This window comes from Engraulis encrasicolus, chromosome 13 (genome assembly GCF_034702125.1).
Source record: "Engraulis encrasicolus isolate BLACKSEA-1 chromosome 13, IST_EnEncr_1.0, whole genome shotgun sequence".
Taxonomy (NCBI): Eukaryota; Metazoa; Chordata; class Actinopteri; order Clupeiformes; family Engraulidae; genus Engraulis; species Engraulis encrasicolus.
Window position 1 is genome coordinate 34,261,110 of NC_085869.1, and position 18,538 is coordinate 34,279,647.

General features: G+C 41.6%; 1 protein-coding gene across 1 annotated transcript; it reads left to right on the top strand.

The window, feature by feature from the left end:
• Positions 1-2,705: 2,705 nt before the first annotated feature.
• Positions 2,706-10,447, top strand: LOC134461045 (E3 ubiquitin/ISG15 ligase TRIM25-like). The gene is made up of 7 exons (XM_063213782.1): positions 2,706-3,311; positions 5,167-5,262; positions 5,606-5,827; positions 7,267-7,402; positions 7,916-7,978; positions 8,212-8,271; positions 9,144-10,447. Exons 1-7 carry the CDS (start codon positions 2,727-2,729, stop codon positions 9,239-9,241), a joined length of 1,260 nt encoding a protein of 419 aa, XP_063069852.1. The 5' UTR covers positions 2,706-2,726; the 3' UTR covers positions 9,242-10,447.
• The last annotated feature ends 8,091 nt before the right edge of the window (positions 10,448-18,538 follow it).

Sequence of the window (18,538 nt, forward strand, 5' to 3'; positions counted from 1 at the left end):
GAGCTAGTTCTTTATACCCTGTTCATTAAAGGGGTATGCCACTATTTTGGGGCTAAATACTGTTAAAATCGTTGGCTGGGGTTTATAAAGGTGGTAAAATGTCTTATTTTTCATGTTAAGACAACTTTAAGACAAGTTAAAAGAGGGAATATGTCGCTAAGCTAGTGTAAGTTGCTACACGGATCCATTGACTTTCACTAGCTAAGCGACATGCTCCCTCTTTTAACTTGTCTTAAAGCAATCCAACGACTTACATGAAAAATAAGACACTTTACCACCTTTATAAACCCCAGCCAACGATTTTAACTGTATTAAGGCCCAAAATAGTGGCATACCCCTTTAAGAAGTTTGTTATGGGCCTGGTCTACTACACCGGCAACCGGGGGTTCGAATCCAGCCCGAGTCATTTGCAGATCCTTCCCCATCTCTCTCCCAGCCATTTCCTGTCTGTTCCCCATTGTCCTATAAAGTAATAGAGGCACAAAAATAGCCCTAAAAATATATATATATATATGTAAAGTAGAGATGCACCGGATCCTGATTTTTAGGATCCTGCCGGATACCGGATCCACTGCTTAAGATCCTGCCGGAACCGGAACCGGATATCGGATCCCACGAAAGGGTTGAAACACAGAGCCAACTCGCACACGTGGGCCCTTGTTATTATGTTTAGTCGCAAACTATTTTTAAGACTCATTGGCTTACTGCCAGACTGCCTTCAACGGCCTCTTCCAAAGGGCTTTCACTCCATGCAGCGATTGGGTTTGTGAAAGACTGACTGAAAAGCCTAGGCTACGTAAAAAGTAGAGATGCCCCAAATCCTGATTTTTAGGTAACTGCCGGATACCGGATCCACTGCTTAAGATCCTGTGGGAGCCGGATAGTCTGAAAAACCCTATTATCCTGCCGGATCCGGAACCGGATCTTGAATCCTGTACTGTACATCTCTAATTTAAAGAAAAGAAGTTTGTTATGAAGTCTTAGCAATAAAACATTTGAGAGATTGTGGAAGGGTTTTCTGTTCTTCAATCAAAATAGTGGGTAATGTTTTTCTCATCCTGTGTAAGTGCTCCATCTAGTGGTGATGCGACAAACAGACTCTCCACCCCCGGAAGACCTCGGCCGCGTCCGGATAGTGTAGTAGGCACTGCCTCCTTACCAGTAGCTATCACTCTGCGTCCTGACCAATAGTTTCTATGTAGAAAGCCAGTTAATAAGCACAATTCGGACGTATTACAGCTCTGTCATTTACATAACCTTTGAACCGGATCTGTCGCTGGGGGTCCATGCCTGACCTGATGGCACTAATTATCAATAACTGTACAGCTGTCAACTTCCCGTGGACTTCTGGGATAGCAAAGTAACCATCATTTGCCTACTGCAAATATGACAGAAAGAATTAGCCTGATAAACATTTTGCCGTCCAGCGGGTGGCGCTGGTTCACCAGGCTAAGAAAGAATAGAAAGTCATCCAGGTACCGTTCGCCTCCTGGTCGAAAGCCTACGAGGGTACATACTACGTACTAGCCTACGTATGCTTCTTTATTTTATAGGACGGCAGTTTTAGATGGAGCTCTGCACTCTGCCCTCAGTAGCAGCACAGCCCGTATAGTCTCTTACAGAATCTGCGGTAGCAGTGCTGCTGTGGATGCTGTGCACAGGGCCAGATTAAGATGGCCTTAGGCCCCTAGGTTACAGGTTGCTGTGGGCCCCCTCTGGAAATTTACATCGACAGTGTCATAATTACGAGCTAGGAACTAAGGAGCTAGGAACTTAGAACATATCTACCTACTCAACAAGACAGATGATTTTTTTCTTACCTCCACCAAGGAGGTTATGTTTTCGGTCGCATTGGTTTGTTTGTCTGTTTGTCAGCAGGATAACTCAAGAAAATAAGGAACGGATTTTGATTAAATTTTGTGGAGTTAATGACAAAGGAACAACTGGAGTTATTGTAAATGACAAATGGAACAACTGATTGTACCTTCTCTACAAGGAGAGGAGGTATCTCGAGTTTATGATAAGACAAGTGCTGTTGCGCCAATGAGGATTCAATTCTGACCCAGAGGTCATTTCCAGATCCTCCCCCCTCTCTCTCCCGCTCATTTCCTGTCCCATTCATCACTGTATCATAATAAAGGTGACAATGCCCCTGTAATGGAGTGGCCATCATTAGATTTGTGAGTGATCTGACTGTCATGCCAACAAGCCTGGTTCTTTGGTGTAGCAGTCAGCCCCAGTATGGTACCCCAGAAGGTCCGGGTTCGAGCCCTGGTGGGGCAACTCTATTCCCCTTAGCTATAGCCCCCCACAAATAAGAGGGAGAGAGAGAGAGAGAGAGAGAGAGAGAGAGAGAGAGAGAGAGAGAGAGAGAGAGAGAGAGAGAGAGAGAGAGAGAGAGAGATTAGGAATCTCTTCCTGTGAGTCATACACACTTCCTATTGACAAAAACTTTTATATTTTTTGAATGAATGGATGAATGGAATAGGTCTATTGTATTCACTTATTTTATTGATTAAAAGGGATCAATGTTAACTGCACAGAATCAGTAATATCTACGTACACACTACATAGGCCTTCTTCCTCTCATGAAATAGATCCATGGAGCATTTGGGAGATGAGGCTAAACAGTGATGATAAGCTAACACACACCCACTTCTGACGAGGCACAACCTTTCCCAGACTTCCTGTCAGTCAATACTTGTCCAGCTGTAAGAGAGGGAACAATGGCGAGTGTTTCTCTGTTTCAGGATGACTTTAACTGTTGTATATGTCTAGATTTTCTGAATGACCCGGTGACTGTCCCCTGCGGACACAGTTTCTGCATGAGCTGCATTACAGCATGCTGGAACAAGGAAGACCAGAAGGGTGTTTACAGCTGCCCACAGTGTAGAGAAATCTTCTGTCAGAGACCTGTTCTTGGCAGAAACACAATGATGGCTGAAGTTGTCGAAAAGCTGAGGAAAACTGACCTCCAGTCTGATGCTGAAACTCCTCGCTACGCTGGACCAGGTGATGTGGAGTGTGATTTCTGCACTGAGAAAAAGTATAAAGCCATCAAGTCGTGTCTGACATGTCTTTTGTCCTATTGTGAAGTTCACATCCAGCCTCACTATGAAGTGCCTCGACTAAGCAAGCACAAGCTGGTGAATGTTATTTCACAGCTACAGGAGAAGATCTGCTCTCAGCACGACAGGATTGTTGAGGTGTTTTGTTGCGCAGACCAGAAGCTCATCTGTATGCTTTGCTCAAAAGACGACCACATTGGACATAAAATTGTCTCCATGGCTGCCGAACGGGCCGACAAACAGGTGTGTTTGACTTCAGTACATTAGGCCCCTATTACCTCCGTGCCAAGGAGGTTATGTTTTCGGACGCATTGGTTTGTCTGTCTGCCTGCCTGTCTGTCTGTCTGTCTGTCTGTTTGTCAGCAGGATAACTCAAAATATAATGTATGGATTTTGATATAACTTTGTGGAGTTGGAAATGACAAAAGGAACATGTGATTACATTTCGGTGGTGATCCGGATACAGGAATTTTGTAAAGATTGTTCACCATTGCAGGATTGAGCGAATTTTGACATTGAGCGAATTTTGACATTCCAGTTTCTGCCTAGAAGGCAGAAAGACTCGAAAAAAAGAGGGTATAACAGTCAAATGTTTAATCAAACAGCTTCCTTGGTGGAGGTCTGCAGTCTCTGAGTGCATTTCTAGCTCTATGATTTCATCACTAGGTATCTGGCAGAAACTTTGTCATTTCTTTTTAATAATTGATTGATTATTTTTTTTAAACACATAAGTAGACATTGATCAATCTACCTGCTGCTTTTATAAAATATTTTAGAACAACCTTTAATGATGCAATGTGTTATTTGTTTAGAAAATAGTGTTTTCAAATTAATACTACAAAGGAGTTGCAAAGTTTGTGCTAGACAGCAACAATTTGAGATTGTAAACCCATGCATTCATTACATAGGTATACAATACAGCTTGGCAAGGCCGGGAGGGATGGGTTGGATGGATGGACATGGACCGGAGTAGGTCTCTCACCTCCAAATTATGGGGAGCAAACCAAGGAGCCATAAATAAACAAAAAAAAATCTTTGTAACACCAGCAAATATCACAAGATGTGGAATACGCAGAGGCGCATCTTGTCACCAGGCTAGGCAGGCAGCCCCAAGTCCCTGGATGGTGAATAAGAGCTCACATTTTGCTACAGTTGTTGCAAATTTCTTTCAAATGTTCACTCCTTTGACACTCTGCTTGGCGCCTGCCTGTTGAGGTGTGTGTAGGGACGTGGGAGCCTGATTAGGTCGTCATGAAAACGACCTTGGCGAAGCCACAGAAAACATCAACAACCCCAGGGAATGGGGTGTCTTTGGGAATGGGGTGAGGGAGGCAGAGTGTCTTCATTATCTTATCCTGCAATGGGGAGATTATTTTGTCCCAGTTGTGACCTTGGCCAGAGCTGGTTCAGGGCCCTGAAACTGATTAAAAAAAATTGTTTAATAGATGTATGACGTGCATTATGTCTAACTCTAAAGCCATAATGAATGTGTTGCACAGTGCAATACACTTGATATTCTGCCAACATCCTACAGTTTAGGCTATTCACTGGAATACTGTTTCAACGTGTGGAATATAGTAACCAATGTTATTTATTTATTGTTTTTTTTGTTCAGATAAGGCAATGAATGTGGTAGAGACAAAAAGGCACACTCAATATTCTGCCAGCATCCTGGGCAGTTAATTTAAAGGCATACTTTTGTTTTGGAGACTTTTTTGCCTTTATTCAGACAAGACCGTGGAAATGGAGACAGTGGGAGAGAGAGACATGGGCCTGGGTAGGCTACCCATGGGAAATGCTGTCCACACTGCAGCACAGCACCCCTGCTTTAACCCATTTTGTCCTGGAGCGACATATATGCTGCATTCCGGTTCTTGAGATTTTACCTGTTTTATTAAAAATGTGGTAAAATGAGGGTCCTAGCTTTTAAATGCCACTTATTTCAAGTTTTTATGTGCTTCGGACGCTGGGATATTTATGTTTTTATAGGCAGAGGGCATCTTTTCCCAAAAAAGGGCTTAGGCTAAAATGGGTTAATGTTGTACTTTACAGAATTAGTGACATTGTGTTGAATGTTGATGTGTGCTTCTCTCCACAGAAAAAGCTGATGTGGAAGAAACTGGGTAACAACAATCAAATCCAGCAGAAGGAGAAGAAGCTGCAACAGGCCCAACAGGCCTTCACATCTCTACAGGTGACCAATTTACTACAGCTATACAGCACTTCTGTCACCTGCTCCGCGCAGGAAGTTGGAGCAGGTATTGCAGTGGCCCTATCTGTCTGTCTATCTGTCTGTTTGTCTGGGTCTTCTGCAGGGGGTGCCAAACATACATCCTTGGCCACGGGGCCAGTTTGCAATCTCTGATTGCTTTTTTTTGCTGCAATGCTTTATTCATTCTACTAAATTGTAAAACGTGGATGAAGCCTTCATCTTCTACCCTCTCATGATGTTTACCGTCAGTGTTTTTGTACTTGCTTTTAAGATAGTTGCCTACTTATCTTCAAACGATTTTCAATCTACCATCCTCTACTACTAGGTCTCTGCACAGAAGGCTGTTGATGAATCTGAGAAGATCTTCACCGAGCTGATCAGGTTCATAGACCAGAAACGCTCAGAGGTGATGGGGTCGATCAAGGCAGAGGTGAGTCGAGCTGAAGGACTCCTGGAGCAGCTGGAGATGGAGATTGCTAAACTGAAGAGCAGAGATGATGAGATGGAACGACTGCTACAGACTGAGGATCATATTGATTTTCTCAAGGTAAAATAACCTCAATTTAATTTAAATTGGAGTGGTAAAGTATCTATACATGGGTGGCTGACGTTTAAGGGCGTAACGCCAAAAAAAAAAAAAGTTTTTCCAAATTCTGAAAAAATTGATGGAAAAAATTGGAACAAAATAGAAAAAAATAAAGCACTTAGTGGTCTGTGGAATTTCACCTAATTTTTGCCATTTTTGGGAAAATGTGTCCTGCATCAACACATTGCATAGGCATGTCACACCGCAGGAAAATGAAGTCGCACCACAGGAAATTCACTGTATTATGGCCATTTTAATCCTTTTGTATACATGACTTACATCTGAGCTCATGCTAACTTGGTAATGATATTATGTTTGCTCTTAATATGTGTTTTCATTTATGAAAAACTTTTTTTCCTTCTATAAGAGCAGTCACACCACAGGACACCATAAAATGAACCTAAGCATTGCGTGACAGAAACATTGCAATATGAAGACATATTAAGAGGTTAATAGTCACCTTAAGCTTCCACAGCACTCTCCAATAACTGAGGTACTGACTGGTTAGGAGCCAGTTTTTAAGAGCCTTGTAGTTGGCCTTGCAGCTGCCCGTTCACAAACATTGACATACATGTCACCCCACAGGACGCAATTTGTGTTACGAAATTGAACTTGTAGTTAATATTACTGTCTTGAGTTTTTTTCACATTCACATATCTTAATATAAAGTTAATATTTATGCAATCATGCCAAATGTTTCATACATAATTCAAAATGTTGTTGATTCATTTATATATATATTATATTCCAGGTTTCATTAATGTTAGTCACATCGCAGGATATTTGACATATAAACCTGTACATAAATCTTAACAAAAATGTTTCTTCTCATCTAAGACTAATATGAAACATAATGTACCACATCTTTATTGACATTTGTTTTAAAGAGGAAAAATAACAGTTTTGTAGGTTTTTAACCAATGTTACGAAAAAACAAGGCGTCACGTCTCCCACCCACATGTATATCAACCCCAGTGGAAATTAAGGGGTTAGTATGCTGCATACACATTGCTTAAATCCAATCGAGGATGAATTGTTGCACAGGCCCATTGGGCCCAGTCCCAGGGGCCCAGGAATCAAGGGGGCCCTGAAGCCCAAGCCTCTATATTTCCAGTCTCACGATTTCTTGTTTCTGACCCAGGGGCCCATGGAATCATAATCCGTCCGTGAATGCAATACGTCACTCATTGACACACATTTCTGTACATACATACTGTTTACTGTTTTAAAAAGACTGTCTGTTAAATTGATATAGTACAGTATGCTGCAAGACAAGTCACGTGTGTGTGTGTGTGTGTGTGTGTGTGTGTGTGTGTGTGTGTGTGTGTGTGTGTGTGTGTGTGTGTGTGTGTGTGTGTGTGTGTGTGTGTGTGTGTGTGTGTGTGTGCGTGCTCCAACAGAGTGTTGGCTCCTGCTGGTCTGTTCCTGTGTCTGAGATCTCCAGCATAACTTTCACTCCACATTTATCCTCCACTGACATCATCACACCTGCACTCAAGGACATTGTGAAAATGTTGAAGCTGAAGTTACGTCCAGGTCAGGCAGCTTAGACTGCTCTTATAATCCTCTTATAATCTTGCTGTGCATAACAGGTCTTTGTTTTTCCTCCGTTTGCTGAAGTCACCATGTCATTCTGTACTGTTGTGATTAACGGGAGTCCATCTTTCTGCCTGCCTGTCCAGTTCTTTTCGTTTGCTTGATAACTTTTGAACGGGTTGATGGACTTTCTTCAAATGTTTTGGGTTAACACTCTATTATTTAATCAGTTAATATACCTGTCATAGAGAATGCTTTCAAAATGGCGGATCTTTTTACACCATGACTTCTAAACAGTTGGATGTCTTGATACCAAATCTTGTGCGCCAATACTCCATTATACACACTGACTCCTTACATTTCAGAGAAAAAGCCATTCACTCTACACTTTTTATAGTATAATTTGCCTTGCAAGGCTAATAGGGGGTGGAATGAAAATTTAACCGCATGTGTTTATGGTATATCGGATATTGTGACACCCTACTTATCATATTTTGCATTGCTGTATTGCAGTTTTCAAAGCTGAAGCTCCCATCTACCAGTCTGGTAGCTGCACTGTTTCCTCTGCTAGAACAGGTGTGTGCTCATTGAATTATAAATTATAGTATTTTTAGTAGACTGCCATTATATTATTTATGTTTTTATTTATTTTCAATAATTATTTTTAAATATCGTTTTAATATTATTCCAAAGTTTAAGATCCTGTTTCCCGGCTAGTGACTCTAGTGTTTCCACCCCTAGAAGTTTGTGTACCCCATATAGTCTAAAAAATGTAAAACCTAAGAATTATTTTATTTGTCTTATTGCAGGTGACAAGGCTGAGGACCCTGTCTCCCAATCTGATGGCACTGTTCCCCCTACACAGAGAGGTTTGTAGGAAATTGCACATCACGTTTGTGTAGAATTTTGCAATCTACCTGAACTTAATTATTTGTATTACCAAACAGACACCCAAGCTGAAGCACCAAGAGGAAGATTTATACCGTACTGTTATTATACCCGTCCTAGAGTCTCTGGTGTATTCTAATGAAATGTGATCAAATGTAGGATTAAGTCAACTGCTCTAATCTTGCCTAAGAGTAACAGTTATTTCTCTTCCTCAAGTCATCCTTAGGTTAGTTTTGTCGCAGACTTTTTAACATCCCCCCCCCCCCTTTACTTGACATTTTTCGATGGTGCAATTTCCATCCTCCTCAGAGGGTCAATTGGGTGACAATAGCTGACAATATTGACAGGGAGGTCACAACTCAGCTGATTACAAAGCACACTACACATCAGCATCCGTGTGACGCTTTCAGTAAGATGGAAGTTGCACCATCAAACATGTCAGTCAGGGTATCAGACTTGTACCCCTAATAGTTGCTGGATTGACTATCGGCCCGTCAGGTTGGTGGAGGGAGAAATTAACCAATGCTCTCCCTCCTCCGTGACTGAGGTACCCTGAGCATGGTACCGTCCCGCCGCACTGCTCCCTTGGGGCGCCGTTAGGGGCTGCCCCCTTGCACGGGTGAGGCATAATGAATGAGCCACACCAAGGACAATTTTCTTTTTCATGTGTTACAGACAATAAAGCTTTATCTTATCTTATCACTGCAATTACCTTGTGTCCACTTGTGTGCTATGGAGTGCTGTGTCACAGTGACAATGGGAGTTGGAGTTTCCCAGGTTAGCTTTCACTCTCACTAAAAGGCATATCAAGAAGATATAACACATGATAAATCCATGACTTTTCCTCTTCCAGGAATCTGGATGGGGGGCAGAGTCCGACTGAGCCCTTCAGTTCCAAGGCCAAAATGTGGCTGGGGACGCAAGACTCTGGCCTGGCCCTGCCATCCGTAAACTTCCTGTCGATTCACATCTCCCTCCACCACACGCCTGGGCCAGCCGGGTCCTCTGGAAGGAGACTGTTCTTGTTGCCAGGCAACCGACCAATCAGCGAACCGGGGAGGGGGGTGAGGGAAGGGGAATGAAAGATGACACACGGGGTTCTCTCCGTTACCCTAACTCCTGCCCTCTCTTGTGCTTGTGGCCTCGTGGTGGCGACGCAAGATGTCATTGATGGCAGAAGTTGAATTCAATATCTCGAAAAGTGCAACTCAAAGGTCATTTTTCTGATTTGCAATTGGTTTCTGATTTTATTGTTTTCTCCACGGAGGTGGGGCATCAGTGAGGCGCAAGGCCACAAACACAAGTCGAGGACGGTGGTTAAGATAATGGAGTGTACCCATTGGCTACAGGCAGATTACGTGTCCCCACCAAGCGTTACACTCAGTTTCGAACTCCAAAATAGTTAACCCCTCCCACCAGTAACCCTTACTTAATTCGGCTTTTCCAGACTCTTTGTACAAACGAAATTAGCAAAGGTAGACTATGCGAGTACCAGGCTAATAAATACCACTCATAGCAATGTGGGTGATGGGTGAGACTTCCAAGGTGTAATTTAGACATGTTTAACTTTTCCTTTTCTTACATTAATTTGAATGCTTTTTAACAGTATTAACAAGTACTAACAATGTACTAACAAGACTTCTGTAAATGTAGTTTTAAAAGCCTCTTTAAACATTTGTGTTTGGATTGTGTAGTGCCCGATGCAATGTGAGGCTCAATCAATTAGATTTCGAATATTATTGCTCTACTTTTTCTTAACATTACATTACACTTGGGCTGCGCTTTTATACAAAGTGACTTACAGATATGACAGGGTATTGGTTACCGTCCTTGGAGCAGTGTGGAGACTTGATCAAGGGCACGTGAACCATAGATGGATGAAGGGATTGGTAATGAAGGGGATTGAACCTGCAACCATGTGATCTGTAGTCCAACTACCTAACCATTACAGCATGGCTGCCCCATGTCTTCTGCTGTAACAAACAACAAATATTTGTAGTAATAAAATGATCTGTTGAAACAAAATAACATCTGAATGATAACCATGTTATTGACCAAGATGATTGTGCAGCGTTATCCTTTGAATTGTGATAACGTGATTAGCCAGACAATATTGTATCCTATGTGATTATATGCAATAAAATAAGTTGGATTGTCTTTCAGTAAAACGTCTCTCTGTGGCCAACTAGTATAAACCTACTGTATACATAGTGTCATGTTCAGCTGTGTTTGTAACACTTTTGCGTCTCACCAGAAATGTCTGCAAACATGGGACAAAAAGAAACAACATCCAAGGAGAACTGAGAAGAGATACAGTTAAAAGAACAAACATGTAGGGAGTACAGTTCTGTCATCCATCTCTCAAAAGGCAAAGGAATCTATCCAAGGCCAAGAACAACACACACACGCACGCACATACACCCATGCATACTGTACACACAATCACTCACTGAACTTTATTTCTCCATTGACTAGTGTAAAGGCACTAAAAGCCTCACACATACACTATACACACTAGACTAGTAGCAGAGAACACACACACACACACACACACACACACACACACACACACACACACACACACACACACACACACACACACACACACACACACACACACACACACACACACACACACACACACACACACACGCGAGGTGATAATAGAAGTACAGTGAGTCCAATATGTATTTGATCCCTTTCTGATTTTGCCGGTTCGCCCACTAATAAAGACATGATCAGTCTATACATTTATGATAATATGTATTCAAACATGGAGAGACAGAATATCAAAAAGAAATTCCAGAAAATAACTTAAAATAATATATTTTAATTTATTTGTATTTAATTTAGGCAAATAAGTATTTGACCCCTCTAGCTAAAGAAGATAAAGTGCTTTGTGGCAAAGCCCTAGTTGTCTAGCACTGAGGTCAGATGCTTCTTTTAGTTGTTGATAATGTTTGTGCATATAGTAGAAAATATTTTTGCCCATTTTTCTTTGCACATTATCTCTAAAACATTAATAGTTTGTGGCTGTAGCTTGGCAAATGGGAGGTTCAGTTCTCTCCATAGAATTACTATAGGGTTAATATTTGGAGACTGTCTAGGACACTTCACGACTTTAATATGCTTCTTATTGAGCCACTCCTTCGTTGCTTTGACTGTATGTTGTGTATTATTGTCATGTTGGGAGATCCAAAAATGGCCCACCCTTCAGTGTAGTGGTGGAGGGAAGGACGTTTGCACTCAGGTCTGCACATTACATGTCTCCCTCCATCCATTCGTTGACGATGTGAAGTTGTCCTGTGCCTTGGCCACACACACACACCCTCAAACCATAATAATACCACTTTCATGCATGATGGTGAGGAGGGTGTTCTTGGGATCATAGACAGTAGTACTCTTTCTTAAAACACATTGAATTGTGATAATGCCAAATATCTTGAGTTTGTTTTCATCTTACTACAGCACCTCCTTATCATATCCTAAATCAGTCTGATGTCCGTTGGCAAACCTCAAGTGGGACTGCACAGGTTCCTTCTGAAGTAAAGGTACCATGTGTGCACTACAGGATTTTAAACCTCTGTGGCATTAAGTACTACCAGTAGTTTTCTCAGTGATTTTGGTCAGTAGCTTTGATATCATTGCCTAGTTCATACCGTATAGCTCTAGGGTGATTTCTTTCTGTTCTCATGATTATCTAATCCCTACAAAAGGTCAAATCTTGTATAGAACCCCAGACAGGCTGATGGATAGTCATTTTGTATTCCTCACATTCTGGAAGAAATGCATCAACAGCTGGGTCATTAATACCCAGTCTCTTTCTTGTGGCTTTGCAGCCCATTTAATCTTTGTTCAGGTCTAAAATCGTGTCCCTGGTATCATTTGACCACTCTTTGGTCTTTCCCATGCTGGTGAGGTTGGAGAGTGACTGATTCACTCATACTATGGACTGATTCTGCTGATTCAATGTGTCTTTTATGCATGTGTTAGTATGTACAGGTGTCTTTAATTCAGATGACAAGTTGATCGGAAGTGCCCATCTGGTCTGTGGGCCCGGAACTGTAATCAGTTGGCAGGGGATCAAATACTTATTTTGCTCGATGAAATGGAAATAAATTAATATATATTCTCTTCAGTTAATTTCTGGATTTTCTTTTTGATATTCTGTCTCTCCGTATTAGAATACATATTATCATAACATTTATTGACTGATCATGTCTTTGTTAGTAGGCAAACCAACAAAATCAGCAAGGGATCAAATACATATTGGACTCACTGTAAATGGTGACTGACTGGTGAGTCTAATGATTTGTAATCCTGTTTTTTGAGCTGAAGGCCCAAAATATGTAAAACTAGAAAAGTGCTCCGAGAGCACATATCTCCGCCAAGGCATTGCATAATTACATTAGATAGATTAGATTAGATAAAAATAATTTACTTTGCAAAATATGAATGACTATATTCCTGTGTCAATTTTCCAAAATGACACATTCATGTCAGTTCAGTCATTTGCAAAATCAACCTGCTTTGAAAGCTTGTGATCACGCATTAATAGAACTGTAGCCCAATTAGTGAAGGGAATGTAAACATTTTGACCAACAAAACTGAAACAACCACAGAAGGGTTAGGCCTATTTTTTTTGCCTACGATGGTATATGCATCATTCTCATGGGCCACTGGTTGGTCTTGGCGCTGTCGGCTGAGCGCATTTCCTTCCCCACATTCCTCATGGAAAATCACTATTCGCCGTTGTTAATCAGTCCACGGGCATTGCTGTCGGGCTTTATAGTCAATCTCGCAACTGGGGTTAACTTTAAGTTTAGTGAAGGGGGTGTAATGCATTTGACCAGCATTGTGAACTTACACAGCCACAAATTCCATATTTTTTGACGATGGTACCCAAATAATTCGACAGCATTGTCAACCAAAATGATCTGCGGTGCACTATCCATCTCGCAACAGTGCACTTCCACTTCACATTTTAGGCAGCGGTAATTCATTTCACAGGATTGTTTTTCAACTTCACCGAGGGTGTAGCCTTATAGGCTGCCTGCTGATGAGCAACTTTTTAGGTTGATAGCATTGGTGTTGGAGCTGGCCTCAAAGGAGTCAGTCCCACCCTGTTTAGCTTAAAATGGCGCAGGCACAGCCGTGTGCAATATTCGCCGGTGCTCGGCCATTATGCATGCTGTCTGGCTTTCTGATCCCTGTCCATCTCGCAAACAACTTGGGGATAACTTTAAATGTAGCGAAGGGAATGTAATGAATTTTACCAGCATTTTGAATGTACAGTCGCAAATTATTTTGGCAACGGTAGCCTAATTAATTCGACAGCATTGTGAACCCAAGTCACAGTCCACAACAACATTGTGAACTTAAACGATCACATATTCCATATTTTTGACAACGTAATTAATTCGACAGCATTGTGAACCTAAAAGATCTGCAGGGGTGGTCACTGTCCTTCTCGCAACAGCAATGATAACATATAGGGCACACATCACAATTCCATATTTTTGGCAGCGGTGGTAATTCATTTGACACGATTGTTTGCTGCCTGCGGATGAACAACTTTTTAGGTGAAATGCACTTGGTGTTGGAGCTGGCGGCAATGGAAAGAGTCTCCCTGTTCCTTATTGTTGCTGAGTAAGGCGCAGGCACGCCGGTGCTCAGTGCTCACCGCGCACCTTGTGGCAGGCAGTGAAATAGCAGCGAACGAACAGACGGACAAACACACACACAAACTCAGGTGATCACATAACCTCCTTGGCGGAGGTAAAAAAAAAAAGTGATAATTAGAAAATGTGGGCAGTGAATCTACAGTCTATGACAGTTTGTTTTAAATGTAATTGTGGAAATAAAAAATGAACCTGACTTGAGTACGTGAATGAACAAATGCATTTTTGGAAAGGGTCTGTATGTGTCACTGTGCATTGCAACCCAGTGGCTGAAACTGATGATGTCTACTTTGGTGTGATTGCCCCCTCTAATGGTGATCCTCCAATACACAGACTCATCTCTGCATTTCTGGATCAGACCTGCTCTCAGCCCACAGTGGTGTCTGCTGATAGAGACCTATTTACTGTTTGTGCACAGGTGTGACGTAATCGGGCTGTGTGCGCATTGTTGAAGCAGAAAGATCGCCTGCTCGTGAAGATCGGCAGGTGTTTTTCTGAGATAAGAAAATGGATGGAAACGATAACGATAAGCGCCACAAGCACGGGCATTCCTAATGATGTCCTCAGTCCAGTCGGTATGTTTAATTGCTTGTAACTACAAACATCTCCTATGCTTCTGGAATAGCCATTCTCCCTCGGAATAGCGTAAGGCTGGCGGTATAGTGGAGCAGCTACAAGGCCAATATGGCAAGAATCGTGCAAATTATGATACAAGCATGAAATTTGGCAGGTATGTGCCAAAGACCCTTACAATCAAATCTACCCGATTTGCCACTTGAAATGGTGGCCATTTTCCAAGATGGCCGCCAAAAAATACCCCAAAAGTTGATTTATTGCAAAGAATTGACATATAAAATTATGATACAAGCATGAAATTCAACACGTTTGTGCTCAAGACCAGCATAAATAAATCTACCTGATTTGCCACTTGAAATGGCGGCCATTTTCCAAGATGGCCGCCAAAGAAAACCTCAGAAATTGATTTTTTGCACAGAAATGACCAAACAAATTGTGATACAAGCATGAAATTCGACATGTTTGTACACAAGACCAATGAAATTAAATCCACCTGATTTGCCACTCAAAATGGCAGCCATTTTCCAAGATGGCCGCCAAAAAGACCCCAGAAATTGATTTATTTCACCAAATTGACCAAGCAAATTATGATACATACATGAAATGTGGCATATATGTGATCAAGACCAATACAATCAAATCCACCTGATTTGCCACTTGAAATGGCGGCCATTTTCCAAGATGGCCGCCAAACAGACCCCAGAAATTGGTTTATTGCACCAAATCGACCAAGCAAATTATGATACACACATGAAATTCGGCATATATGTGATCAAGACCAATACAATCAAATCCACCTGATTTGCCACTTGAAATTGCGGCCATTTTCCAAGATGGCGTCTGTTGTATAGAATTGCAAATGTGGTCTAAATTGTTCATTATCCTTAATTCAGATGATGAGGTGATACAGATGTGTCTCCAATGTCAAATAAGCCCTTATAACATACTAATAAAATGTTGATAACATTCCAATAACACCATTTATGCACCCCCACCCCCCAACAAAAAATGACTGCTAATGACATGCTAATAATGCAATGACAATGTGGTAATAATATGCTAATCCATGGTTTTATCGATGCTGCTCTTACATAATGTGGCGATGTTGCTCTAACGTGGCGGTAGCATGGTAATAGCTAATAGTGCCACTTCTTGATGCCGAGGGAGAGTGGTGTGTGATGATGCTACTAGAAAAATCCAAAATAAATAAAATGTAAAGAAAGCTGTTGAGGCATCAACATAGCTACATCCTGATGAGAAACAACAGCCTAAGTGAACAATCACATAGAATCCCAGATTCATGAACACAACAACACTGGTTTATTCATCAGTGCAGTTTTACCCAATGGCCTAATGGAATAACTTATGAGGACTTATACTTTATACTGTTTTATGGACATTTGTACAGTTATAACCCCTTTGCAAAGACCCGTATTGTCTTCAAAAGTGCAGTAATCTTTATCTTGAAGTCTTTATCTGTTACTTAAGGCTCTCTTTAATGTCTTAGCAATGCTGTTATGATGTAGTTGAGTCTTTCCAGCAAAGTGTGAACGGGCCTGTCTTTTTGAGGAGGTTAGGAGTCTATAGCTGAACAAGGAACAAGGTTAGAACAAGGAAGTAGCTGTTTGTTCTCGAGCACAGAGCAGCCTGGTCGAGAGGACCAATCACAGCGGCTCTTGCTGCCCTTAACCGCGTAGCTGTCTGCGGGCAGTCACATTTTCAGGTGCACACCAAGTGACGGCAGGGGTGGTAAAAATAACTGCGTAGCAGTCTGCATCATCGCACAGACAACTTTGATTCTGAGCATAAACCAGGCTTTAGCCCTACACCTTTCCCCTTACCCTCCGTTTTGCACGTTCATAGGCGTAGGGCTGTCCGAATTCACGTTAAGACAGAGGGGTAGGGGTAAGGGGCTTTCTACCCCTTCAAATAAAGGTTTTCCAGAGGAAGACTTCAAACGGAGGGGTAAGACCTATTTCCCCCAAATGCATTGTGAATGTCTTTAAAAAAGGTCGGCATCCACAAAAGCACGCAAAAATAAATACTTTATGAAGTTTATGTTTTTACTGTTGTAATAAATGTTGCATTGTACTAAGTTAAACATTGTCTCAATGGGTTCTTTTCTCCAGGAAACGTGCATGAAAAAATTGCTATTAATGTCTACTTAATGCATGGAAGTCGTGAAGGAATTGCGAGGGTCATGCAACATCGTTGTCCTTTTTCAAAATTGTTGTCTGAGTGATTACAAGTAATATTGTTGGTTTAACCATCGAGAGGCTGTTTTTTGAATGCTATGGGTGTCATGCCGGGATTGTTGAAGGGGTGTCTCAATTCGTAGGGGTTGTGTTTCAAGGTTTGAAGGGACGAGGGGCAAGGGGAAGGCATAGGGGTGTTCAAACTTCACAGTGTGCAAAATGAGTGTTGTACAAATGACAGTGCACAGTTTAACTTTAGAAGGAATTCAAAGATAGACAGTGCATCTAGGCATTTGTGTCCAAAATTCATTTTCTATTGGTTACTGCTTCTCAATGGGGGCTCTACAGGGTATTGGGGAGTCCTGGGGGGTGTTGAGAAGGATAAAGCTGAGAGGAGGTAGTACTCGCAATGCATTCAGGGAAATCTGTCGAAGCCCTCCGTCCGTGGAGTGAGGTGTTGGAAAATCTCCGCGTGGAGGGGATGAAAGCCCTTCGCCGAACCCCTACCCATCTGTCTGAACGTGAATCGGGATGCCACTACGCTTACACGTGGACGCGCAAAGCGGAAGCAAAGGGGATCGGCGTAGGGCTAAGGGGTGTAATGGGATTCACCCTTAGTTGTCAATGGGGGGAATTAGTCTATTCTATTATTTGATAATAAGGGGGGGGGGGGGGGTTGGGAGGCTTGTTATGAGGTCAAGGGGGCATTTGTTCACAAAAGGTTGAGAACCACTGCTATAGCTATTCTAGCCCCCTATAGTGTATAGTGCTTTTATCAATTTCTTCTCTGTGTAGGATAATGCCCCCTGAAATACACTAACACCTCCTGACATATTACCGTACATTTCCAAGTGGCCAGGAAGTCAGGAAGATTTGATTATATTGCTCTATAGCACAAACAAACAAAATTAGAAGCTTTAAGCGTAATTTTCTTGCTGGATTCCGTGCTAAATTCAATCTTTTTGGAGCCCATATTGTGAAATGGCTACCATTTCAAGTGGTAAATCAGGTAAATGTTATTGTATTGTTTGTTAGCACATTTACACAACATTTCATACTTGTATAATAACTTACTTGGTCAACTGTGTGCAAAATTCAATATCTATGGTATGGTAATCTACGGTATTTTTGGCGGCCATCTTGAAAAATGGCCACCATTTCAAGAGGCAAATCAGGTGGATTTGATTACATTGATCTTGTGCACATTTATGTCGAACTTCATGCCTACATCGTAATTTGATTGATCAATTGTGTGCAATAAATCAATTTCTGAGGTCTTGGCGGCCATCTTGGAAAATGGCCACAATTTCAAGTGACAAATCAGGTAGCTTTAATTACATTGGTCTTGAGCTCATGCATGTCGAATTTCATGCTTGTATCATAATTTGCTAAGCCAATTCTATACAATTCATCAATTACTGAGGTATTTTTGGTGGCCATCTTGGAAAATGGCCACCATTTAAAGTGGCAAATCAGGTGGACTTGATTTCATTGGTCTTTAGCACATACATGTTGAATGTCATGCTTGTATTATGATTTGCTTTGTCAATTCTGTGCAATAAATCAATTTCTGAGGTCTTCTTTGGCGGCCATCTTGGAAAATGGCCACCATTTTAAGTGGCAAATCAGGTAGATTTAATTTTGTTGGTCCTGAGCACATACATGTTCAATATCATGCATGTATCATAATTTTATATGTCAATTCTGTGCAATAAATCAATATCTGGGCTCTTTTTTGGCGGCCATCTTGGAAAATGGCCGCCATTTCACATGGCAAATCGGGTAGATTTGATTGT

Excerpts from the sequence above, each read along its gene's own strand:
- LOC134461045 (XM_063213782.1), top strand. The coding sequence starts at position 2,727 with ATGGCGAGTGTTTCTCTGTTTCAGGATGACTTTAACTGTTGTATATGT. Across the intron at positions 5,828-7,266 it reads ATCATATTGATTTTCTCAAG|AGTGTTGGCTCCTGCTGGTC; the intron begins GTAAAATAACCT and ends GTGCTCCAACAG. Across the intron at positions 7,403-7,915 it reads GAAGCTGAAGTTACGTCCAG|TTTTCAAAGCTGAAGCTCCC; the intron begins GTCAGGCAGCTT and ends GCTGTATTGCAG.